This window comes from Lepidothrix coronata, unplaced genomic scaffold (assembly GCF_001604755.1).
Source record: "Lepidothrix coronata isolate B3197 unplaced genomic scaffold, Lepidothrix_coronata-1.0 Scaffold99, whole genome shotgun sequence".
In the NCBI taxonomy this organism is placed as follows: Eukaryota; Metazoa; Chordata; class Aves; order Passeriformes; family Pipridae; genus Lepidothrix; species Lepidothrix coronata.
In genome coordinates, this window is record NW_016690279.1 from 3025065 (window position 1) to 3045663 (window position 20599).

The 20599-nt window shown below is 42.5% G+C and overlaps 1 protein-coding gene across 4 annotated transcripts in view; it reads left to right on the top strand.

The window, feature by feature from the left end:
* The window catches only part of EYA2 (EYA transcriptional coactivator and phosphatase 2), an 82293-nt gene that overhangs the window by 36304 nt on the left and 25390 nt on the right, over positions 1-20599 (top strand). For all 4 annotated transcript variants that reach the window (XM_017822676.1, XM_017822675.1, XM_017822678.1 and 1 more), the window contains exons 3-6: positions 2743-2791; positions 3414-3556; positions 6399-6515; positions 19175-19242. In XM_017822676.1, coding sequence (XP_017678165.1) covers positions 2743-2791; positions 3414-3556; positions 6399-6515; positions 19175-19242 — 377 coding nt within the window. The remainder of the gene's footprint in view (positions 1-2742; positions 2792-3413; positions 3557-6398; positions 6516-19174; positions 19243-20599) is intronic.

Genomic DNA, 20599 nt, shown 5'->3' on the forward strand with positions numbered 1-20599 from the left:
GGGTGTTTGCTGAGGCATTAGGAATCGCCTGATTCAATCTAGACTGCCTATTTGCAAGAGCAGTAGAAGGAATAACAATCTAAAGAAAACATCCTTTTAAATGTACCTGTTTGTAGAAAAGATTAGAGCTAGAAATGATTTTTAAGTACATCATCTTGTAAACATCTTGGTGCAGGAGCTATTTTTTTATAATGTGATATAAATGAGAGCCAACATCGCAGTCGTACTGTTGGACACCAGTTTGCCAGTGACAGCTCCTGCTGGTGTGTTTCTTATAGAAACATTATGGTTGCTTTGCTGCAGAATGATCCCTTGTGCTCCCAAGATTGTGCTCTTTCCCTTGAAAATAACTTCTTGCTAATTTGAAGAGCAGGAAAATACTTGTGTGTTTGTCGATTCTCAGACTGACGGAGCTCTCAAAGCAATAAATGCACACAAATGTATGCTCTGTGTTACACCTACAGTTTTAAATTTAGCACGTCTAGTCATAGTCCTTACTCATTGAAATGTCCATGTAGCTGTCTGGCCCTCTCTTTTCGTGGATGCTTATCATGAGATGTGCAGTTATGTTGTAAAAATTTTTTAAGTTCACATTTTGCCTGTAGGATTAACTTTGCCTTTTCTTGTCGGTGACAGTAACATGTTGCATATTCACACACAGTAAATTCCTACTTGGCATTCTTGGCAAACTTATTTACTCTGTACTTAGTCTTTCAGAAATAAAAAAAAAATTGAAGCTGTAGTCTTTTTCAAATAGAAAAGAAATTAAGCTCGTGCTCAAACTGTCTGTTCTGCTCTTTGTCAGTGCATTACGAATTAAAGGAATGAATACTCTGATGTCTGTTTCTTCAGTGCAATCCTGGTAATTTTGGTATATGAAGGACGGAGAGAAATTGTGTAGCTCTTCTTTTCACAATCTAAAAGTCCTAATTTTATAAACTGTTTTCTTCCAGGTAAGTCAAAGCAAATTTTTCATAGGGAGTTTGAAGGGGAGTCAGGTAAGACCAATTTTGGATTTAAAACCTATCTTTTCTACGTGTGTTTAAGTGACTATATGCATTTGTATAACATATCCTTTGTCAGTTTTTTTAAACTAAAGCTCTCTGCCTATTGCTTGGGAAATAGGTTACTGTAACACATTTTATAGGGGGTGGGTTTTGCTTTTCTACGGTGCTTGAGGGTTTCAAGAACGTGAAGGAGGAGTCCTTATGTTTTTGTTTCTGTCAGTGATTAGGGCTATATAGGTTTTATGGTTAATTATATAAATTAACATTCAAAAACAAAGAATAATGTCCAGTAATTAATATTTTCAGTTCGAGCTCATGATGATGCATGTTTTATTGAAATTTAGTCTAAAAAAGTATCAGATGAAATGGCAGTATTTTTAAAAATAGTTTGGTGTAATCCGCGTGTTATAATGAAAAATGGCCAAGGAATGTAAAATGCTGTGAAAAAGGGTTGCATAGGAGAGAACGTTTTCAAAAGGGATTTAAATCAGGAGGAACAAACATTTCAGACGTGAGCAGGTTGAATCTTTTGGGGCGTTGTGTCCGTGTTTATGGTGTAACAGGCTACCCAAACCCACAGCACTATTTGCTTGTATTTTGACTTTATGTGTGCTTGCATATTTCACTAAATAAATTACAGTTTAAGTGTTGAACTCTCCAGCTCGCCCTCGGCTGAGCAAGTGAAGGTCTGTAGAGCTCTGTGCTGAAGGTACAAATCCATCTGCAGCTCTGTGGGTACCTCCCTGTCAGCACTGCCTGGGAGCAGCGATGTCCAGGCACTGGGGGCACTGCAGGAATCTCCCTTTCCAGCCTGTGCACCTGCAGTTGGGAAATCACCCTCTGCAGAGGCTGAATCAGTTGTGCCCAGTGTCACTAGTGATGATTGTGAGAGTGTTTTGGCATTTATAGTGCTGAAATAACAACCAGCAACTCCAGCCGGGAACCGAGAAGCAAGATTTTGGATGGCACTGTGGAGACAAGCTGCATAATACTCAAGGTGGCATTTTGGTACAGTGTTCTCAGTACAAATTGCAGGTTTTAATGTAGACTTTTTTTTTTTTTCTTACTTTCAATTAAGTAAACCTGAATTGTCTCTGGATAAAGCTGGTGGTGCATTTTTCTTCGGTGGTGTTACAGGACACAGTTTGGTCCATTAGAAGGCATCCTGCACATCTAACTTGTGTGATAGGGTTTTCTACTGGGGTTTTTTTGGCTGCTGGCAGGTAAATAAGGTAGGCTATAGTTAACTCAAAAGATTCAAATCAGGAGATTTAGAGTGTTGTATTTTTTTAATATTTATTTTGATTTTATATGTTTTAATGAGCATTAAGGAAAGTGAGTCATGGTCTAGGAAAGTACCAAAAAAAGCAAAAGAGCAAAAAGTGCAGTGAGCTTAAATCACTTCAGCCATCATAGTAGTTGCTTTTATAGCCTTGAGCATATGAGTCATCCCTCCTAAGCCCAGCCTCATGATTGATATCACTCCCATGAGAAGAAAAAACTGGTAGTTCAATAAATTGGTATCACCCTTAGTTAAAAACTAAATCTTTATTTGTTGTTAAGTGGAGAATGGCTTTCTTACCTACCTCAGTTTGGGGAGATTCACTAAAAACAAAGTCTAATTCTAATTCCTGTATATTTTTCTCGAACCAGCAACGGTAAAAACAATTGTATCAGCTTGGCCATGGAACAGAACGTGATGAAAATCTGAGACCCTTTAATTTTTGTTTTCCAGGCAGCAGCAAAGCAGCACCGCAGTGTCCTCTCCATCTGTACACCACAAAGTGAGTGCTCGTGCCAAGTGCTGTCATTTAAAAGCCGTGTTCTGCTGAACAGCCATTTTGTGCAGACTTCTGTCACCTCAAAAAACATCTGCCTTAAGCCCGTCCACCTGTTCCCCCGCACGGCTCTGGCACAACGAAGTAACTGCTTCTTAATCTTCTTAGATATGGAGTGAAATAAGGTTTGAGGTACTGTGCACTGCATTTTCGTGCCCCTGGGAACCCAGACCTTATCAGTTTGAATATTGTTGTGTTTATGAGTGACCACAGAGGGATATGTCGAAATGTCAGAGGCTTCCCCTCACACTCACTTGTTTGGCCCACTCAAAATGAAACGTGAAAAAGCAGTGTGTTGATTTTATTTTATTTTATTTTGACTTGCATATATTTTGCACGGTCTTAAAATCCCCATCCTTTTAGGTGGCTTATTTTGATGGCTCATATCAGGAGCCACACACTGAAAAAACCTTTTGCACCAGTCTAGACAATTCCAAGTTTCTAAAATATTCATCGCAATACTTTGAATGTTATTTTATCAAGATGTCTAGAAACGTTCCACTTGTGCTCTAGTAGATCATGTGCAGTAACTGTTGCCTTAGACCTTCTTTTTTCTTGTTCTGAATAGACATTATCCCCATATAGTGACAGTCCCATCTTTCCCAACAATGGCAACGTACGGACAGACTCAGTACAGCACGGGAATCCAGCAGGCTGCTGCATACACTGCCTACCCTCCTCCGGGGCAGCCCTATGGAATACCCTCCTACAGTGAGTACTCCCATGCTGTGTTACCTTTGAGGGATGTGCCCCTCTTGCTGCCAGCAAAATGGATTTGAAGGTTTAAGCTTTGCAGTGAAATGTCATTTGTGGCGCAGCAACGCTCCCTTTTTAGGCTCGGGGGAAAATCTGACTTGTTTAAAAATGTTGGGTTTACTTTGAACTACCTGTCAGCTCTTCGTATCGTGGACTGTGTTTTTACAAACTAGGTGAAGTTTGGAGCCAGTCAGTGGTAGGGTATGAGAAATTCAGGTTCAGTTGGATGTGCCACTTAGGAGTAGTAGCTGGTGAGTGTTCCCAGGACTCACTGCCAAGACAAAGTCTCTTGCAGTAAATATGATATTTATATAAACTACATTTTGCTTTCCTTGATTCTTCCTGAAGTCTCAATGGTCCAAGCTACTTTAAGAAAAACTTTCTGTACGTTATTACAGAAGAACCAAGACACAGAGCAGAATAGGGCCTGGGTGAAGTGACACAACGTACTTTGGTCTTGGAAGATGGTCTGTGTTTAAGTGGGCAGTTATGAGCTGTAGGTGCAGTAAATATTTCTAACCCCAGTCAGCTTTGTTCACTGCTTTTCTGCCCAGCCTTGCCAGCAGCTGTGGGGAGACAGTGCTGGGCAGGAGCAGCTGGGGATTCACACAGAGAACTAATTAAACCAGCACTCCTGGCAGAGGAATGCCTGGTAAACCGAGCATCAGCAGTGTCCTCAAGCTCTTGAGGGAGCTGAGAAGTTCTTTCCATTCCTAAAGACCAGAGAGATGTTGCTCTTGTTTAGGTGCAGCTCTATAATAGGAAGCTTTGGGCTCCTTATTACTGGCTGGTCCCCCGAGTGCTGTGTCTTGCACCATTAAAATGACTTCTTAGTTTTGTTTCTTTTGTGCTCTTAAACACCATAGTTTATTTGGCAAATACAGTGTGTCTTCCCAACAAGAAGCTCTTACACAGCCATTGACAAGGCTTTTGCTGAAGGGGGGTTCAGTGCAGCAGTCTGGAGGATCAGGGAAGTGGGCTTGGCAGAGCTGGAGCTCTACCAGGATGATGAGAGGAATGTTTTAAGACCCTCTCCTGGAGCTACTTGTGTGTTTGCATCAGCTGGCTGATTTCCAAGGCAAACTCTGAACAGTTGTCCTGTTAGAGCAGGTGAAAGTAGAGCCATTTGCTGCTGCCTAGAGGCTTTAGGGTATGCATGTGTCAGGCCCATATGCTGCTTATAAATCCTGTGGATGACCTCTTAGCATCCTTGAGCAGCGGTTTCCCTCCCCCAGCCCCTACACCCTCTCTAAGATACTCAACACAGCCTATGAAAAACTCCACCTGGCTGGCAACCAAGAACAATGAAGCAGTATTGTTTTTAGGCACAAAAATAAAACTGGGCCAGTTTCTAGACAAAACAGAACATTGTGTGGAAATTAATTTGGTGCTAAGTTATTTCGCTGTCTGACAACAATTTTTAGACTTCCAAAAAGGCCCATTGGCTGAAGATTAATTGTACCCGGGGTAGGTTGAATGCTGGCATGTGGAGTGCTGATGGAATTGAAAAGCATGGGATGTGGGGAAAAGTGGCTTCTGTGTGCACACTTTGCTCCCCCAGCAGGGATGCAGCCAGAGATTTGCACCAACACGTGTTCCCTCCCTGTCCAAAGAAACGTCCTGCCTTTCACTGTGCAGCATCTTGCTAACTTGGACTCAAACTGCATCACAGCTCCTCTCACCTAAGGCTAAAATAAGTGATTTTTATTAGAGAAAACATGATCTGGGAGGACTTATTCCAACCTGAGCAAACACAGACTTGATGCTTTTAGGAGTCATTTGGCTGGAAAACAGCATGTTTGGGGAAAGGCACCTGAATTCAACTTGTCTTTTGCCAGGTTTGCCTACAAGTGCTTAAAGATGACAGCAGCCTGGGAAGTGTGTAAATTCAAGCCCCAAACATCAACAGGGTCTTTGTTTGGTCCCATCACTTGGGCAGTGTCCAGTGGCCATTTTTTGTTGTGTGCAAATAGACATGCAGAGGAGGGAAGGCTCACGCCCACAGGGTTGGTAATAAGATGCACCTTTGAGCTGTTTATTTTAATAATACAGCTGTACAACCTCGGCAGCGTCTCAGAATAAAATATCAACCCCTTTCAGTACCAGCAAGGGTTTCATCTTGCAATGTTTAATTCAGCTATTGCTGTTCCCCCCTGTAAATTGTCAGTTTAATTGCCTGGGTTTAGAAATTAAAAGATTTTTGTGGCTTCAGGGCTTACCTATTGTTCCTGAACTGTATGTTATATCTAACTGAATAGATGATAACCCTCCTGTATGACTTGCCAATAAATGTTTTGATACCAAAGCTGAAAATAATAATGCAAGTAAAAAATAACTCTGTAGAGAACAGAAGTCTTGAGGTTATTTCGCTGAAGGTCCTGTTGCTTTGTTAATCTTTGCTTGCATCTGATAACTGTTCAGAAAGTTCATGAGTCAGTGAGTTTGTTTAATTATGAAACAAAACTATTTGTTCAGAAATTGTTTTGGAAAACAATATTCTTCACGGTTGTTTACCTGCCTTAGCAGAAGTGCATTCAGTTATGGATACAGGATGTAGCTGACTCAAATATTATTTGTGATTTGTTTGTTTGACTGTTATTTAGGAGACCTGTTTGAGTAGTGCATGTAATTAAATATACGTGTGTTTAAATATAAATACATAAAAGAAAGCATAGGAAAGAAGAGTTTAATAGTGAAAACGTAGCTGGTAAATTGTTAATTACTGAAATTGCTTTTTTACACCTTTATATGACAAACACTCATGTTTTACTCTTGGTTCCCACTGTATACCCCAAAGGCATTAAAACAGAGGACAGCCTGAGCCATTCCCCAGGACAGAGCGGGTTCCTCAGCTATGGATCCAGTTTTGGTGCCCCAGCAGCAGGACAGGCCCCCTACACGTACCAGATGCACGGTGAGTACAGCTCAGGGCCTGGCAGGAGGAGCTGTGGCTGCTCAGAATCTCACACCCCGACGCTGGACCAGTTCTGCTGAAATAACTGTGGAAAGCTTTTAGGTGTAGGCAGCCAGCACAGGGATGGAGGTAAGTCTGTGGCAGATCTGTTTTGCTCATCAAGGCATTGATTTCTGGCTGAGGGACTGGATTAACACTAGTTTACCCCAGAAAAATTTCAAGAAGATCAATATAAGCTTTGTCTTTCTGCAGAAATTGCATTTTCTTTCTTTTAATTAGTTCTGTGGCTGCATACCTGGGATTGTCGTGTTAGTGTGAGTTCCTGCATTCTGAGTGGAAGCAAAACAAAAAGGTGGCTTTACACTTCATGCCAACAGTCCTGTCAGTATTGTACTTCTTTCTGCCTTATGCTGACCTGAACAAACTGCTCCATGGTTAAATTGCTGTATACTCTCTCCACTAATTCTTTTTTAAAAAGCTGATACTTTGATACTAAAAAAACCCGTGAGTGACTCCACTGGAGGAAGGTGAATGCACGAGGATAAACCTCTCCCTTGCCTTTGTCCTCCCCTTTAGGTATTTTCCAAGGGTTGGAAAACCAAAGCGTGATTGCATGGCTTTCCCAGGTTGTTGTACAAGCTGTGGGAAAGGGAAGGAGATCAAGTCTGTCACTTTGCTTTTTGATATTGTCGGGAATTTTGGGCTAAATGCCCTGTTGTGTCATTACTGTCCCCCTTTCAAAACTGTCTCTGTCAATTCTCTTAATTCTTCTCAATCTTGAAAGTGAAAGGTGGGCACACACATCCACTTGATTTGAAATCTGAGAGTAACTAAAATCCTAAACAGTTATGCAAACTGGGAAACAAGGTAAAATTCATTTTATTCTAGAAATTATTTAAGAAAGCTGAGGACTAAGAGTTGACCCCCTCTGCTGAGACTGCACGTGCTGGTTTTGTCAGAGAACATATCTCCAACACTAAGCTGGTCTGGGGACTTGGATACCTCATGGCACATGCTGGAGTCATCTGGGTTGAATGTGGCACAAAAAGAAATCAAAATGGTAGCCTATGGGTTTGGGTTTTTTTGTCACGGTGACTCCTGCAGGTTTCACCTGTCCCACGTGTGCTCTCTCGTAGCTCACTGAACTGTTTGAGAAGGCAGACTCTTGGCTTTCTTGGGACTGAAGTCTTTAAGGTGGCCCCTTTGTTCAATCAAGAGGTTTAGACAAGCAAATTTTGTGCATCAGCACTTGAAAATATTACACTTGAAAACAATAGTGACGCAGCCACGTGTTGTACCAAAACGTGCTGAGAATTATGTGTATGAGCGTGACTGTTCCCTAGGGCCATGCTGTGGTATTTGGTGAAATCACTTCTTTTCAGATATTTCTTCCAGACAGATCATTCAGCCACTTCACTAAGCCTTTAATGCAAAAGAAAACAGAGGAAAACAGTTTCTGCAAGTGGCAGGTGCTCACTCTGAGGCACAGGGAGCAGGAGTAAATGTGTCTCCCTGTAAACAAGTATTTCCACCCTTCTTCTCCCTTGCTCCTGAGAGGACCAGTCTGAAGCTCCCTGACCATATGGTTTATTTACCTTGCTGAGTGCTAGTGAAAGGTTTGAGTGAGGAGTCAGGAGCCTTCCTGTGCTGAGTGCTACCGAGGAATGTGGGCTCAGTGCTTTCCCACGCACAGCACTGGGGGTGGGGAGGGGATCACTCCCAGCTCTCCCTGCCAACCAGCTCCAGGACCACTGAGACTTCTGCCAAGTTCACATCAGTCCTTTTGGTCGCCCTGTTGCTGGTGATGGGCTAAACCAGCTGAAAAGGGCAAATTTTTATTGATATACTTGATCTCAGAGCGCAGAATATTCTGTGGGAAGGGACCCACCAGGATTCTCAAGTCCAACTCTGAAGCAAATAGCCCGTGCTGGGATAGAACCTGCAACCTTGGCATTATTGGCATGTTTTTATAAAAAACAAATTTTAGGGGGCTTTGAGTGAAGCTCTTAAACCCTCACTTCAGGGACAAAATGTTTATTGCATCATGAGGAAAGAGAGCTCGTGAGGAGGGTGGCGTGCAGGGGTCCAGCAAGGAACGGTGTCTCCAGCAGCGCGCGCTGCTCGGTGCAAGGGAAAAAATCTTTTCTTCAGCTCTTCTCTGCTAATGTTGTAAGGTGGTAATAGCACAAGCACATGAGTGAAATAACTTTGTACTGTGTGCCTCTGTTGAGGAGCAGCTCCCAGAGCAGGGTAGTGAACTCACCTGCAGGTGGGTGCAGGTGGTCGGATCGTGCAGCCCGAGCGGTTCCTCCTCCCTGTCCCCTCAGATATGAGTGACATGGTCCAGCAGCGAGTAAGTACCCACTGTAGGGGTGTTACACCCATCACCGAGGAATAATTGGCCTCTTGGGTGACAAACCTGTGTCTCTCAGGGCTCTAGGACAAATGCTGTCCTTCAGGAAGTGCCAACATAGTTGGTGCTGGTTTGTCTCCTCTCGTGTTTGCTTGGCACCAGCCTCCCCTCCCTGCTGGCTGGGCTCAGTCACCTGGTACTTCTAAACCAAATTCTGCTCCCTGGTAAGGGCTGTTGTTTGCATTACAAACACAGGTGATGCAGCTGTAAAGGGGTACCATTCAGCTTTTCACCTTGAACTCCAGTTGTATCCTGGTTCTTGAGTGAGAACAGGATCCGCTAAAAAGCAACACAAGGATAGAACATTCTTTTGGTCATTGAGTGGTAAAGAAAAAGAACTATTTTACAGGCAGCCAGAAGGGGAAATCTATTTTCATGCTTCCCTGGCATGAAAATAAATTAAATGTGGAAGAGTTTGTAAGCCAAATAGCTAATGCAGTGTGTCAAACACATATATAAATATAAAAGATGAGATTGGCAAGTTCCGTAGCTCATAAAAATGACAGGAAACTATATTGCAAAGGTAATGTAGATTGAAATAATGATTTTAATCACCATGTAACAATGGATATAATAGAATATCATCAAACTTTGTGTAACATTCAGACTGAAATCTTGTATTCACTTATTTGCTCTGAAAGAGTGACTTTTTTTTCTCTCCCTTTTTTTTTTTACCAATGTTGTTTCATGTCAGTATTTATTTTAAAAAATATTAAATTATTTGTTTCATAATGAAGATATTTGAAATATGCATGTGGCCAGTCTGGGGATAGCAGTTTAGAGTTACAAATTTCAAGAGGAGGTAACAGTTTGCATTAGATTCTTGTCCTCAAAGCAGTGAATTTGTAATGCTGGTAAAAAAATGTTGCTTCAAGGTCCGTGCCACTTCTTAATCAGTCCTCATGTAAGTGAGTTACAATTGCAGCACCAAATAGCCAAACACCCTGGGCTCGGTATTAGAAGTATATTGTGATTTTTAGCACATGTTTTTCTAAGTATACATTTTCTGACCATTTAGCTGTTCAGTGATTTCCTCAGACTTCTGGTAAAATTATTATTCAGTGATAGAAATTGAACATGAGACACAAAGATTACATTCCAGTTCTGCCCCTAAAAGCTCACTGTCTTAACTGGCAGTTGAGGAGACTGCTTGTTGCTGGGGGGGGGGAGAAATCTTTGGAATATAAGAAACTTAGGATTTAGTGAGCTGTGTAAAACACAAAGAGAAAGCTGTGCCAGCATATTCACTAGCACAGAAACCCAGCAGTTCTGCAGGGAGTGCAATGGCAGCTTATGGAGCGTTTCCTGTGGTTGCATGAGCATGTGTTACCCCTTTATTGCACATCAGGCCATCTCTTCTCAGCTTGGCATTAATTCCTAGACAATGCCTTGCTCTTCAGTTATTATTGCTCAAATGACAGCTGGTATGAAACTATGAAGTTGCACAACAGTTAAAAATGGCCAAAGACCACTGTGGATACTGTCATTGGGCAGGAAAACATTGGATTGCTTTTTTTGTTGGATTTTTTTTTTTTTTTTAATATCCAAATCCATCTACCCACAAAATACTTTTTACATTACAAAGGAAAATTCAGTTATGTAACTGGGATAACTTTCCTTTGCCAAGGAGTTGCAAAGCAGTATTGAGTTTGGTACAGACATAAATTTGGGACCAAAGACCTATGCAGTGAAATTCTTTGCTACTGCTAAGCATTTATTTTCTTTGTAGAATCCTTCTGATCAGCTGTCAAATAAAGCAGCATTTATTTTGTGCAACACTGATTTAAAATGGACTAATTGTATATGTTGCTTATGTTTGTGGAATGAATTGGTTATGGATTGTTCTCCTGGCCTGAGACCTGTATAATTAATCAATTAAAATGTTTTTTTTTATGCTGGAAACATTTTGACCCTTGTTGATACCTGGATAATCTAGACAGAATTTTTTCCAAGAGATGCCTGAATTTCTTGCAATTGTGTGCCAGTTTGTGTGCTACAAATTTAATATGAGGTCATAAATAGCTATTTGGCATAATTAGTTACCTCTGCCTGCATGAACTTTGCAGAGGAAGTGGATGTTTAATTTTAAGCTTGAGTTTTTAAGTACTTGGTGATGAAAACAGTGGTGGAATTTCAATCTGCACCTGAGAAACGTGGATCACACTTCAGCATACAGACAGTGAATCCATAAGAAGTCCCAGAAAATAAGGGAGAGCGAGGGCATGTTCTCAGCAAACTGTCACTCTCACATGCCTTAGATTCATCAAATTAAAACCTCAGTAGAAAACGAGTAGCCTCTTTCAAAAGGTTCTGCTTCCCAGCTGGTTTGCATTAATTGCAGTCTAATACCATGGCAGTAAAGCTGTGCTCCACTCCGTGGTGAGTTCAACAGGGAGAGGCCTCTCTTCAGGAGGGGTCAGACCTCACTTTTTACAGTGTAAATACGAGGTTCCTTTAGCATAACAGCACAGTCTCCCTTTCAAAGGTTTTTAAACACCAGGGGCTGACTGTGCTCCCTTTACTTTGTTTTAAAACGAGCTATCTTCCAGGAGAGGGGAGTCAGGGGGAGAGGCAGAGGTGTTGACAGTGATGCACTGGGAGCTGCAGGGGTCTGTGCTACTGCTGCCCACGGGGAAAGCTCTGCTCTGCCCCTTCCCATGGAATGGAAATCAAATATTAACTGGGACAGTCAAAAATAGGAGTCTCCTCTAAGACAGAGCATTTACTTTGGAGGTGTCTTGTGTCTGCTTGAGTTTTGTGTGTCTGACTGTCTTCAGGCTTGCAGGAGGTGACACTGGGGAGATGGGACCAGGCAGGGCAGTCATGAATGAGAGAGGAGAATAAGGTAGAAGAATAAGAATAGTAAAGGGACTGGGTAAGGAAAATATAGTTTGTGGTGGGGTATGATGAGGAAGTGGGAGCCAAGAGAGAAGAAAGAAGTGATGTTTCCCTAACCTGCTGCTTGACCATCTTGGGAGCCTTTATGCAGGTCAGATAGAATACTCAAAACATGGGTTAATGAGCAGAATCAGCATAGAAAACACTCCAGAGATGTTTGGATGTCACAGAGATTTCTGTTTGTGGATTTTGCTTTCATCACTTCTGTAGGATGTAAAAAAAATCCAAAAGCATAGGATGGTAACAGCTTGGGAAATTGTGAACTTGGCCTTGATTATTCAGCTTATAGTGCAGTTGGCAAAGAATATGCTAAAATGTTATAGAAGCTTCACTGAATAATTGATTCAGTATACCTAGTGATGTTTTCTTCAAAATATCTAGAAGGCAATAGAAGAGCTGGTGTAAAATTACACATAAAATTCTGTGTCAGGAAAAATCATACCTGCATAGTCAAGCACTTGGAAGTTAGGAAACATCAGACTCATGAAGCTGTGCAGTATTGGTGCTGCTTTTGTTGTATCTAATTTCCAAGCTCTGTGTGAGGTAATGCTCTGGTGGAAAAAATAGAATGTAATTATATGATGAGAGACTGGGATGATGTTTGTGGACAAGCACAGTCTGACCCTGCTTCAGTCAGCACAGGCTGTGCAGCTCAGGAGTTTCTGAACTGCTGTGCTGGCACAGGATAACACTTGTATGGGCCTTTTTATATTTAATTTGGATGCCCTTTCTGTTTATGTTGGCAGGGTTTAAACAGTGACAGTACTATGACCTCCAGAACTATGAGAATACCTGCACTGTCTGAAGAAGAGTCCATTGACAGTTATTAAAGATAAAAAGAGGAGGATATAGACTGGACTTAGAAAGGCTGTGACTGGCAGGTTAATTGAAGCTGACAAGGCAATACCAGGGCAAAGATTACTCTGCTGTTGTTTTTCTTACACTTTTCTCTGAGCATCCTCTGTTGGCCACTGTCTGGCTCTTCTCCTGGAGGCCATGAAGTGCTGGAACAGGGTGTAGAGGGGCTGGAAAAGCCTCGAGGGAAATGCCTGGCTCTGGAGTGTTCAGTTGAGACTTACAGGGATCCTAAGTAGCAGGTCAGAGAGTGGAGATGTGTTGCCCAGTTCCCTCTTTTCCACTGGTATTTAGAGGTTTACTCTGCTCAAGAGGAAGAGAATTGCTAAGTATGTAGCTGTGCTGACAGGGCATATTTTTATCCCCAGTTGCATGATAGGAGATGTGATAAGAGTTGTTTGATTTTAATGCTGAGCTGGGAACTGGAGTCTTGTGGCCACTACTCAGCACTGGAGGTGGCAAATCCAGCTTTTCTTTATCATGTCTTGTTATCCATCAGACAAGGATTGTGTCCAGGATGAAACTGCATCTGGAGGAATCTTTACTCCTTGGTGTCCATGGAGTCACCCAAATAGTTTGCTGATTGTTTTCTCCAGCAAGGAGGATTGCACAGAAACAGTCTGCATCCCATTGTAAGCATGTTGACTTTTTGGCCCAGAACATTCCCTTGTGATTTGTTTTTGAAGAGAGTCCAGAGTGATTTCCTTCTATAGCTGCAGCATCGTTTGATAGAAGTGGTTAAAAACACTTTCCCAAAATACAATAAAATCTAACTGCTTTCCCATGCTTCAAATCCTGAGAGTAACTATAAACCATCCCAGCACTTTCAACACCATTGTTGAGCTGGATTGAGCTATACAGGTGACCAGGCTCGAAAGGATGGTAAAAGCCAGGCCCTTAAAACTGCTCTGGTCATCACTTATTAAAGCTCTTTGAGGGTCTGTGGGTTGAGCACTCCCAGGAGCAGCAGCAGGGGAAGAGCTTTGACTGAGAAAAACTGTAGCATGAAATGTGTTTTCTATCACTATTCAGGGTGCCCTCAAACACCTGGTCAGGCCCACAGGCCTGCCTGGGATAGTGGTGGGAGGCAAATGGACATAAAACTTTGAGTGAGTTGTGTATCTGAGAGTATTATCTGCAGGAGGCTTTCATATCCTTCTGGGAGCAATGTCCTATAACAGACACTGCTGATGTCAAGTGCTGTAACATTGTAGAATCATGCTTTTCATCTAGGTTAATCTAGTGTGCTCTTCCCTGCACTGTCTGAGCCCTTCCAGGCAGAAATACAAGACATTTTGGGGAAGGGTTCATTACGTCTAATGGCAAACAGTTGAGCAATATGCTGCAAAGTACATATGGGTTGAGTTTTTCTTCTCTTTTAACAGGTCAGATAGTCTTGAAATACCTCCACAGCTGACAGCCATGCAGCATTTTATGAGTCTTCTTGCCCAGTAAATGCAGGCAGATGTTGTAGGATTTGGAACCTTACAAGGCACTGGAGTATAGCTGGTGGGAGGTAATTTTGATGAGTGCTTAACCTCTCACTAAAAAAGTAGCAGCTTGGAGAAGGCAGTATTTACTGCAGGAAACATTAGCTTGTCAGAGAGCTAAAGCACTGCAAAGAACCCCTCTGAATGACCATGCAAGTCTTCAGCCAGATGTTCTCCCCAGCACAGAGTGGTGCACGCCCTGCAGGGAGGAGCAGGGAGGCTTTTGCATCACTCACAGGCAGAATTGTTTCCTGTAGGAAAGCAGCTCACTGATGTGAGAGTGCACAAACCATAGTATGCAGGCTTGTAAAATACCATGGAAATCAGCTGACCCCTGCAGGCATTTATTTTATTAGTCCTAAATGATCAAATAATCCTTTGAGAGAACTCTCTGTGGAACCACTGTGCAATTCATCTGCAAGTGAGAGGAAATGCTTGGATCTAAGCTCTGTTATTCTGTATTTTGAGGGGGTTAAACCATGACACAAAACATATTGAGAAGTGTCCATGGTAGTCACCCTCAGTGTTCCTGGAGTCACAGTTGCTGCTGGCTGCCCAGAGAGCTGGGATAAACACTGAAACTGTCCTCCTGAGTTGAACCTCCTCCTCTGACTATTGAGTATTTCACTGAGTGCTGGAAGAGAAAACCATCCATTTTTCTAAAGATAGCAACTTATTCGAATTTGAGCAGTACAGGAGGCTTGGAGAACACACCCCTGATGTCGGGCCCCTCTGACCTGTGAAAGGTAAGGACACAAACCTGATTTTCAAAGCTTGCTGTGGCTTTGATCTAAACTCTACCACAGGCCCATCCTGTCTCCATGATCACCACTCCCTAAGACACCACTGTTCCTGTATCATGCTGTGTATTTGTAAAGTGAAAGAAAACTTTCCTTTAGCAGTGCCAGAGCTTAGTTCTGAATATACTGAAAATAATCATGAATATTCCCTTCTTTTCTTTGCTCACTCATACCTGGCAAGGAGGGGAAGAAATGCAGTTATTGCAGTGACTGAAAGACAAATATAGTAACTAAGAGAGTGAGAAGCTGGCATGAAAGTTTTTGCAGGAACCCAGGCCAGATCACGCACCATTGAAATGGTCATTGGCCATGGCACAGATTTTTAAAATGCTTGAATTAAAAAGTGAATGAAGGGGAAATAGCAAATGAAATCCATGTGTAGGAGAGCAGGAATATAACATCAGTCAGCTCACAAAGAGTTTCTCTATACATGTTGCCCTTGGACACTCCTGTAGAGGAAGGGCCACATTTTCCTTATCAGGGGAAAATCGTGGCACTGAATGTGCCTGGCACAGGCACACCTTTTATGGGGTGCCTTTCCATGCAAATGTGTTTGGGATATACAGACTTTACAGGAACACTTAAAGGACTGTACATCTGAAGGGCTGTTCTACTTTAGAGTCCAGATTGTTTTATTATGAGCTAAATGTTCTTTAAGCTACCTGTGAATGAGGGCATTGTGACATTTAGCAACTGGCTTGATTGAACACAGATGTGAGCCATATTCCATGTGGAGAAGATCCAAAGGGAGAGATCCTAGGCTTGTTTCTGATTTGCAAGGAGGAGTTTGAATGCAATTACTTGACATTGAGTTACCAAGATAGATGGAAACAAATCTCTTGCTCACACATCTGCAGTACTGGAAATGTAAAATCGGCCTGAGTTTGAGATCGTGGGCTGCCTTCAGATGTCAGGCAAACAAAGCTGCTGTATGTGACAGCTGGAGTCCTGTGGAAATGGGCAGTATCCACCCAGAAATGGGAGGGGGCCAGACATTTCTGTACATTGCTTACCAAGAGGCTTCCTACACAGCACTGCTTTCTGATGTCTTCCAGTCTGTGTCTGAATATTAGAAAAAGTGCTATTACCTGGGAAAACATTTGGGGGGAAAAAAAAGTGGTTGCTTGAGGAACAGGGCTGAATTGATAGCATGCAATGTCTGTTGATAATTTTCCAGTTTCTTGAGTGTAAAATTTACTGATGCAAAACTGAAATTGCTCAAGGCAGAGTTCATTTTGTTGTGGAAGTGTTTATTTCTTATCAACAACTTAAAGAACAAAACCAAACATTTGGGGCCATTTCTGATGCTGAATTCTACAAAATGCTCACAGAAAATGTCACTAGCAGGCTTCATTCTCTGCTCCTGGAGTGAGAGGGTTTATCTTTGTCTTCATTGCTTGTGGCACTTGTTTATTCTCCTGGCATTTGAACTGAGGGTGCAACATTGAAAACAGTCTCTCCAGTCTGCCCTGTGAAGTGGAACAGGGACTGAGCTACAGCAGTCCCCAAGATAAAGGTTGATGTTGGAATGAAATATTGCTGAACATGAATCTTTTAAGAACTTTTTTTCCCATGCAGATAATTGATTTTATTTATTTTTTTTTTTCCTCCCAGCTTTGCATCCTTGTTCAGCTGGGAAGAAATTCCAAGTGTTTACTAACTTTGGTTGTTTGGTTGTCTGGAGTGCCCTTATCTGTAATTGTTCTGCTGTAACAACACTGAGCTGCCAAGATACGGTGAGCTTAGCAGCTCTCAAGGTGTACCCTGGGGAGAGGTTTCCATTCTTTGAATGTGGTGCTGTAGGGCAAGAAAAAGAGTTGTGTTTGATCTCAGTTTAGACAAACTATGCTCAAGTGATACTCCTTCAGGATACAATGACAGGAACAGAGAAGAGAAAAAACCTGAGTTGCCAGGCTTGTTGAACTTCAGTTTATAGGAAATACCAGTCTTAAGCACTCTGGCAAAGTATTTAAGTGTGCAGGTAAAAAAAAATCAGGAAGTTTAAGTTTCTGTCTCTGTATCACAGTCCTTCCTTTGGAAAATCCCCTGGGCTGAGGGAGCCTGTAGGGACACCTGAGCTTGGGTAGCTCAGCTAAAATGACAAAAATATATTATACAAAACCACAGTGCAAAATCCACCACGCTGGGTCTAGTCACTGTGGGAAGCTATGGAGCAAGAATCATTCCCCATCCTCTCACCCCTGCATTTCCACCCTCTTCTCCCTGCTCAGTCCCCTGCCCTGGGTGTGCATGGACACACTCGCTCTGCACAGCTGGTGCAAAGTTCAGATTAAGTTAATTCCAACTGTGCAAATCTCTCCTTTTTCTAATTCTCTCTGATTGTTTGGAAACCAGGAAGCTGCAGTATCATGTGCAGGTAGCTCAGCAATAAACATGTTCTCAATCACAATTTACACATAAAGCGTGAGTCCCTCGAGGTAACTCATCCCCCTCTTGACAGCTTTAATAAAGGATGATGGATTGTTTCTAAATGACAGTTTAGGAAAATCAAAAATTCCCCCCTGTATTGTTTTGAGCTCTGGTGTACAAGAGCTGTTTTGTCTTCTGTGGAAGTTGTTTTTGCCTGTAAGCACTGGGGCTCTATTACTCTCCTTCACAGTGGTGAGAAATGCTCAGTTACCACAGGAGTGTGTTCATCCTGCTGCATATCCGTGACTTTCTGAAAAACTGCAGGAGCCAAGCGTGGGTGGGAAGTGGGGAAGTGCCAAGAGCTGAGTGTGTTGCTGTCTTCGGGATGCTGCTCTGGGCAGTCTCCTGGTGTGGGCTGTGGGAAGGAGGAGGAATTGGACACTGATCCACCCAGAGCTGCCTCCGAGGCAAGAATGCCAGGAGGGGGCATCACCTGAGCCCACCTGTGCTGGCTCAGCTCCCCAGCCAGGATGTGCAGGGGGCTTGGGCAGACCCAGACCTCCAGGTACCTGGCAGTCACCTGCACTCTGCTTTCCTCCACTCCACTCTTTTCTTTTTAAAGACCACATGTGTCAACAAATTAGTTGTGGAGGGCAGAGTCCTCTCTCTCTCTCTCTCTCTCTCTCTCTCTCTCTCTCTCTCTCTCTCTCGTTTCTTTTTGGCTTGAGATTTATTTCTCAGTGCATGTGCTTTGTAGCTGCACTTGGCAGAGTGGAGTTTGTTCAGCTGTCCATTCCCCAGCTAATCTGGTGTCCTAAAATAAAAACAAGCAAGTGGATCTTTGGGGAATGGTTGCCCCATGAAGACATGCAGCCCTGCTCAGAGTCATTTACATGGTGAGAAGCCAGAAAAGAAAAAAAAACAAAGGCTGAGGGACTCAGCAGGGCTCAGTCTGGTGGGACACTGAGGTGATGGAATGGAGCCCAGACAAGAGCCCACTGCAGCCATGAAGCACCAAAGTCTTTCCCATATCATGTGAAATGAGAAATTTTGAAATCACAACCAGCAGAGAGTGGAGTTAAATCAAGGCTAGAACTTGCCATGGGTGCAGGATCCAGGGGATTGGGAAGCTTGCAGCTCTCCTACCACTCTCTTGGTGGGAGGCAAAGAAAGACCATTCCTGGACATCTCATCTGAACCTTTACTTTTCCCCACGTAAAAACTTTGTGGTAATGCATCCTCTAGCTAAGAAGGCCTGGCTGGACATCAGCTGCTTTGTTTGAGACAAAACAATGTCCATCCTTTCTCTTCCTAATATCCCAGGATGAAGCAACGTGTTTGCTCCCTGCTGGCCCAGAAATCTCAGCAGTATTGTTCTTACGTTTGGAATATCAGCACCAGGGAACAAACGTTTCTTCTGAAAATTCCTGGGAACCTGGTCCATAAGGGCAGGTGCCAGGACATACCTGTGCATGAAAGAGCACGTGTGAGAGGTTCTGTACATAATCTGAGGGGTTTTCCTACAGGAGATGATGATAAAAAATACTGTTCTGTTAGTTATTGGAAAAAGAAGTAACTGGATTTTAAAGCTGGGCTCAATCCTTGTGTCCCAGCTTTGTTTCCCAGCCCAATAAGCAATGTTTTAGTGTATGTAATGAATGCCTTTCAATCAGCAAACCCCAGAAGAGCCCAAAGTCTTTACAGCCTGAGATTTGTGCCATACTTCTTTCTAGTGATCTGATACTTACCTTCCTGTTGGAAATTATTTGTATTAATACATGCTGTTGCTTTAATTGCTGCTGTGTTTTATGACTGTGGTATTCTTTCCCTTAGGCACAACAGGGATTTACCAGGGAGCCAATGGCCTGACAAATTCTGCAGGATTCAGTGCTGTGCATCAGGTATGGTTCAGCATCCATTACTGGCAACCTCCACACTTATTTTAAACACCTGGAAAATTTGCAGATCAGAGAGATTATTCCAGTGTTCAGATACATTTAAGGAAGGTGTTGTTGTGTATTTTGCTGAAAACCATTCTGCTCTGCTCCCATGGCCTGTCTGTTTGCTGGACCTGTAGGTCTCTTGATTAACTGGAAGATGTGTCTCAGTGCACACAGAGTGCAGCCCATGCAGGAGGAGGATGCCCCAATGGCCTCTGCTGTGCTGCTGTAGCAGTGCCAAGAGTTTCATCATCATTCTGCCATCTTACAACTTCCAGATATGTTGTCCATCCTCTCCAGGGAGAACTGTTTCTGCAGTCCTGTCGTCTGCTGTCTTGGCACTGTGCAGTAAATACAACAGTTTGAAAGAGGCTTTGGCAGGTCCTGATGAACATTGAGCCATGTGAGCTGTCTGTGCACTCCCTCCTTTGAGAACACACCTGTCTGTGGCTTCATGCCTCAGATACCTTGATAAATGTGTGGGTATAAATAAACAGCACGCACGTATACACAAGGCAGATGTTTTCCAGTAGCAAATGGCTCTTCTTGTTTGGCCCAAACAAGTGAGTTCACTGTCCCAGAAAATTTGTTTTGGTTGGCCAGTAGTTTCAGTTCCTTGTTTGTAAGGTGATTGTTGACTTGTATTTTCAATGGCAACAGTGGGCAATTTCTTTATTGCTTCAGTTTGGCTAAAAACATCAGCATTTGCTGATAAGAGTGCATGTGATTGAAGCATGGAGGTTACCTAAAAAGGGAAAAAATAATTGGGCTGTTTTCATTATTTTGTGATATTCTGCAAGAGAAAACAATGAAATTATCTCATTTCTTTTGCAGTCTAATTGTTCTTGTGACAACTTGAGTCTTTGTTCTTGAAAGCTCCCTGGTGACTGAGAGTTAATGAAATAGCTGTGTCACAGATAAAGATGTAAGCTGTTAAAGGAGGAAAGTGCTTTTAGTCTTTCTACAGACCGTTTATTATTTATTTAATACCAGAGGCTAATTATGATTTCTGAGGAAATAAAAACCTTTTGCTGAAAGACAATGCTCAGAGCATGAACACAGTTTTCTATCTGGAAAAGCAAATCAGTAGACAAGGGCAGGAATTGCAAATAAAATGAAAAAAAAAGAAATTAACTCTTTTATGCTTTAACTCTCCAGAGATAAATTTTATAATCTATTCCAGTGTCCTGCTTCTCACAGAAAAAAAAAAAAAGCTACGAAGGTAATGGGTGTGGAGTTTTTTTGGAAGCCTTAAAATCAAGACAAAAGGGTTTTGTGATACCTCAGCTTCCTAAGGTCACTCATACCTTGTATTTTT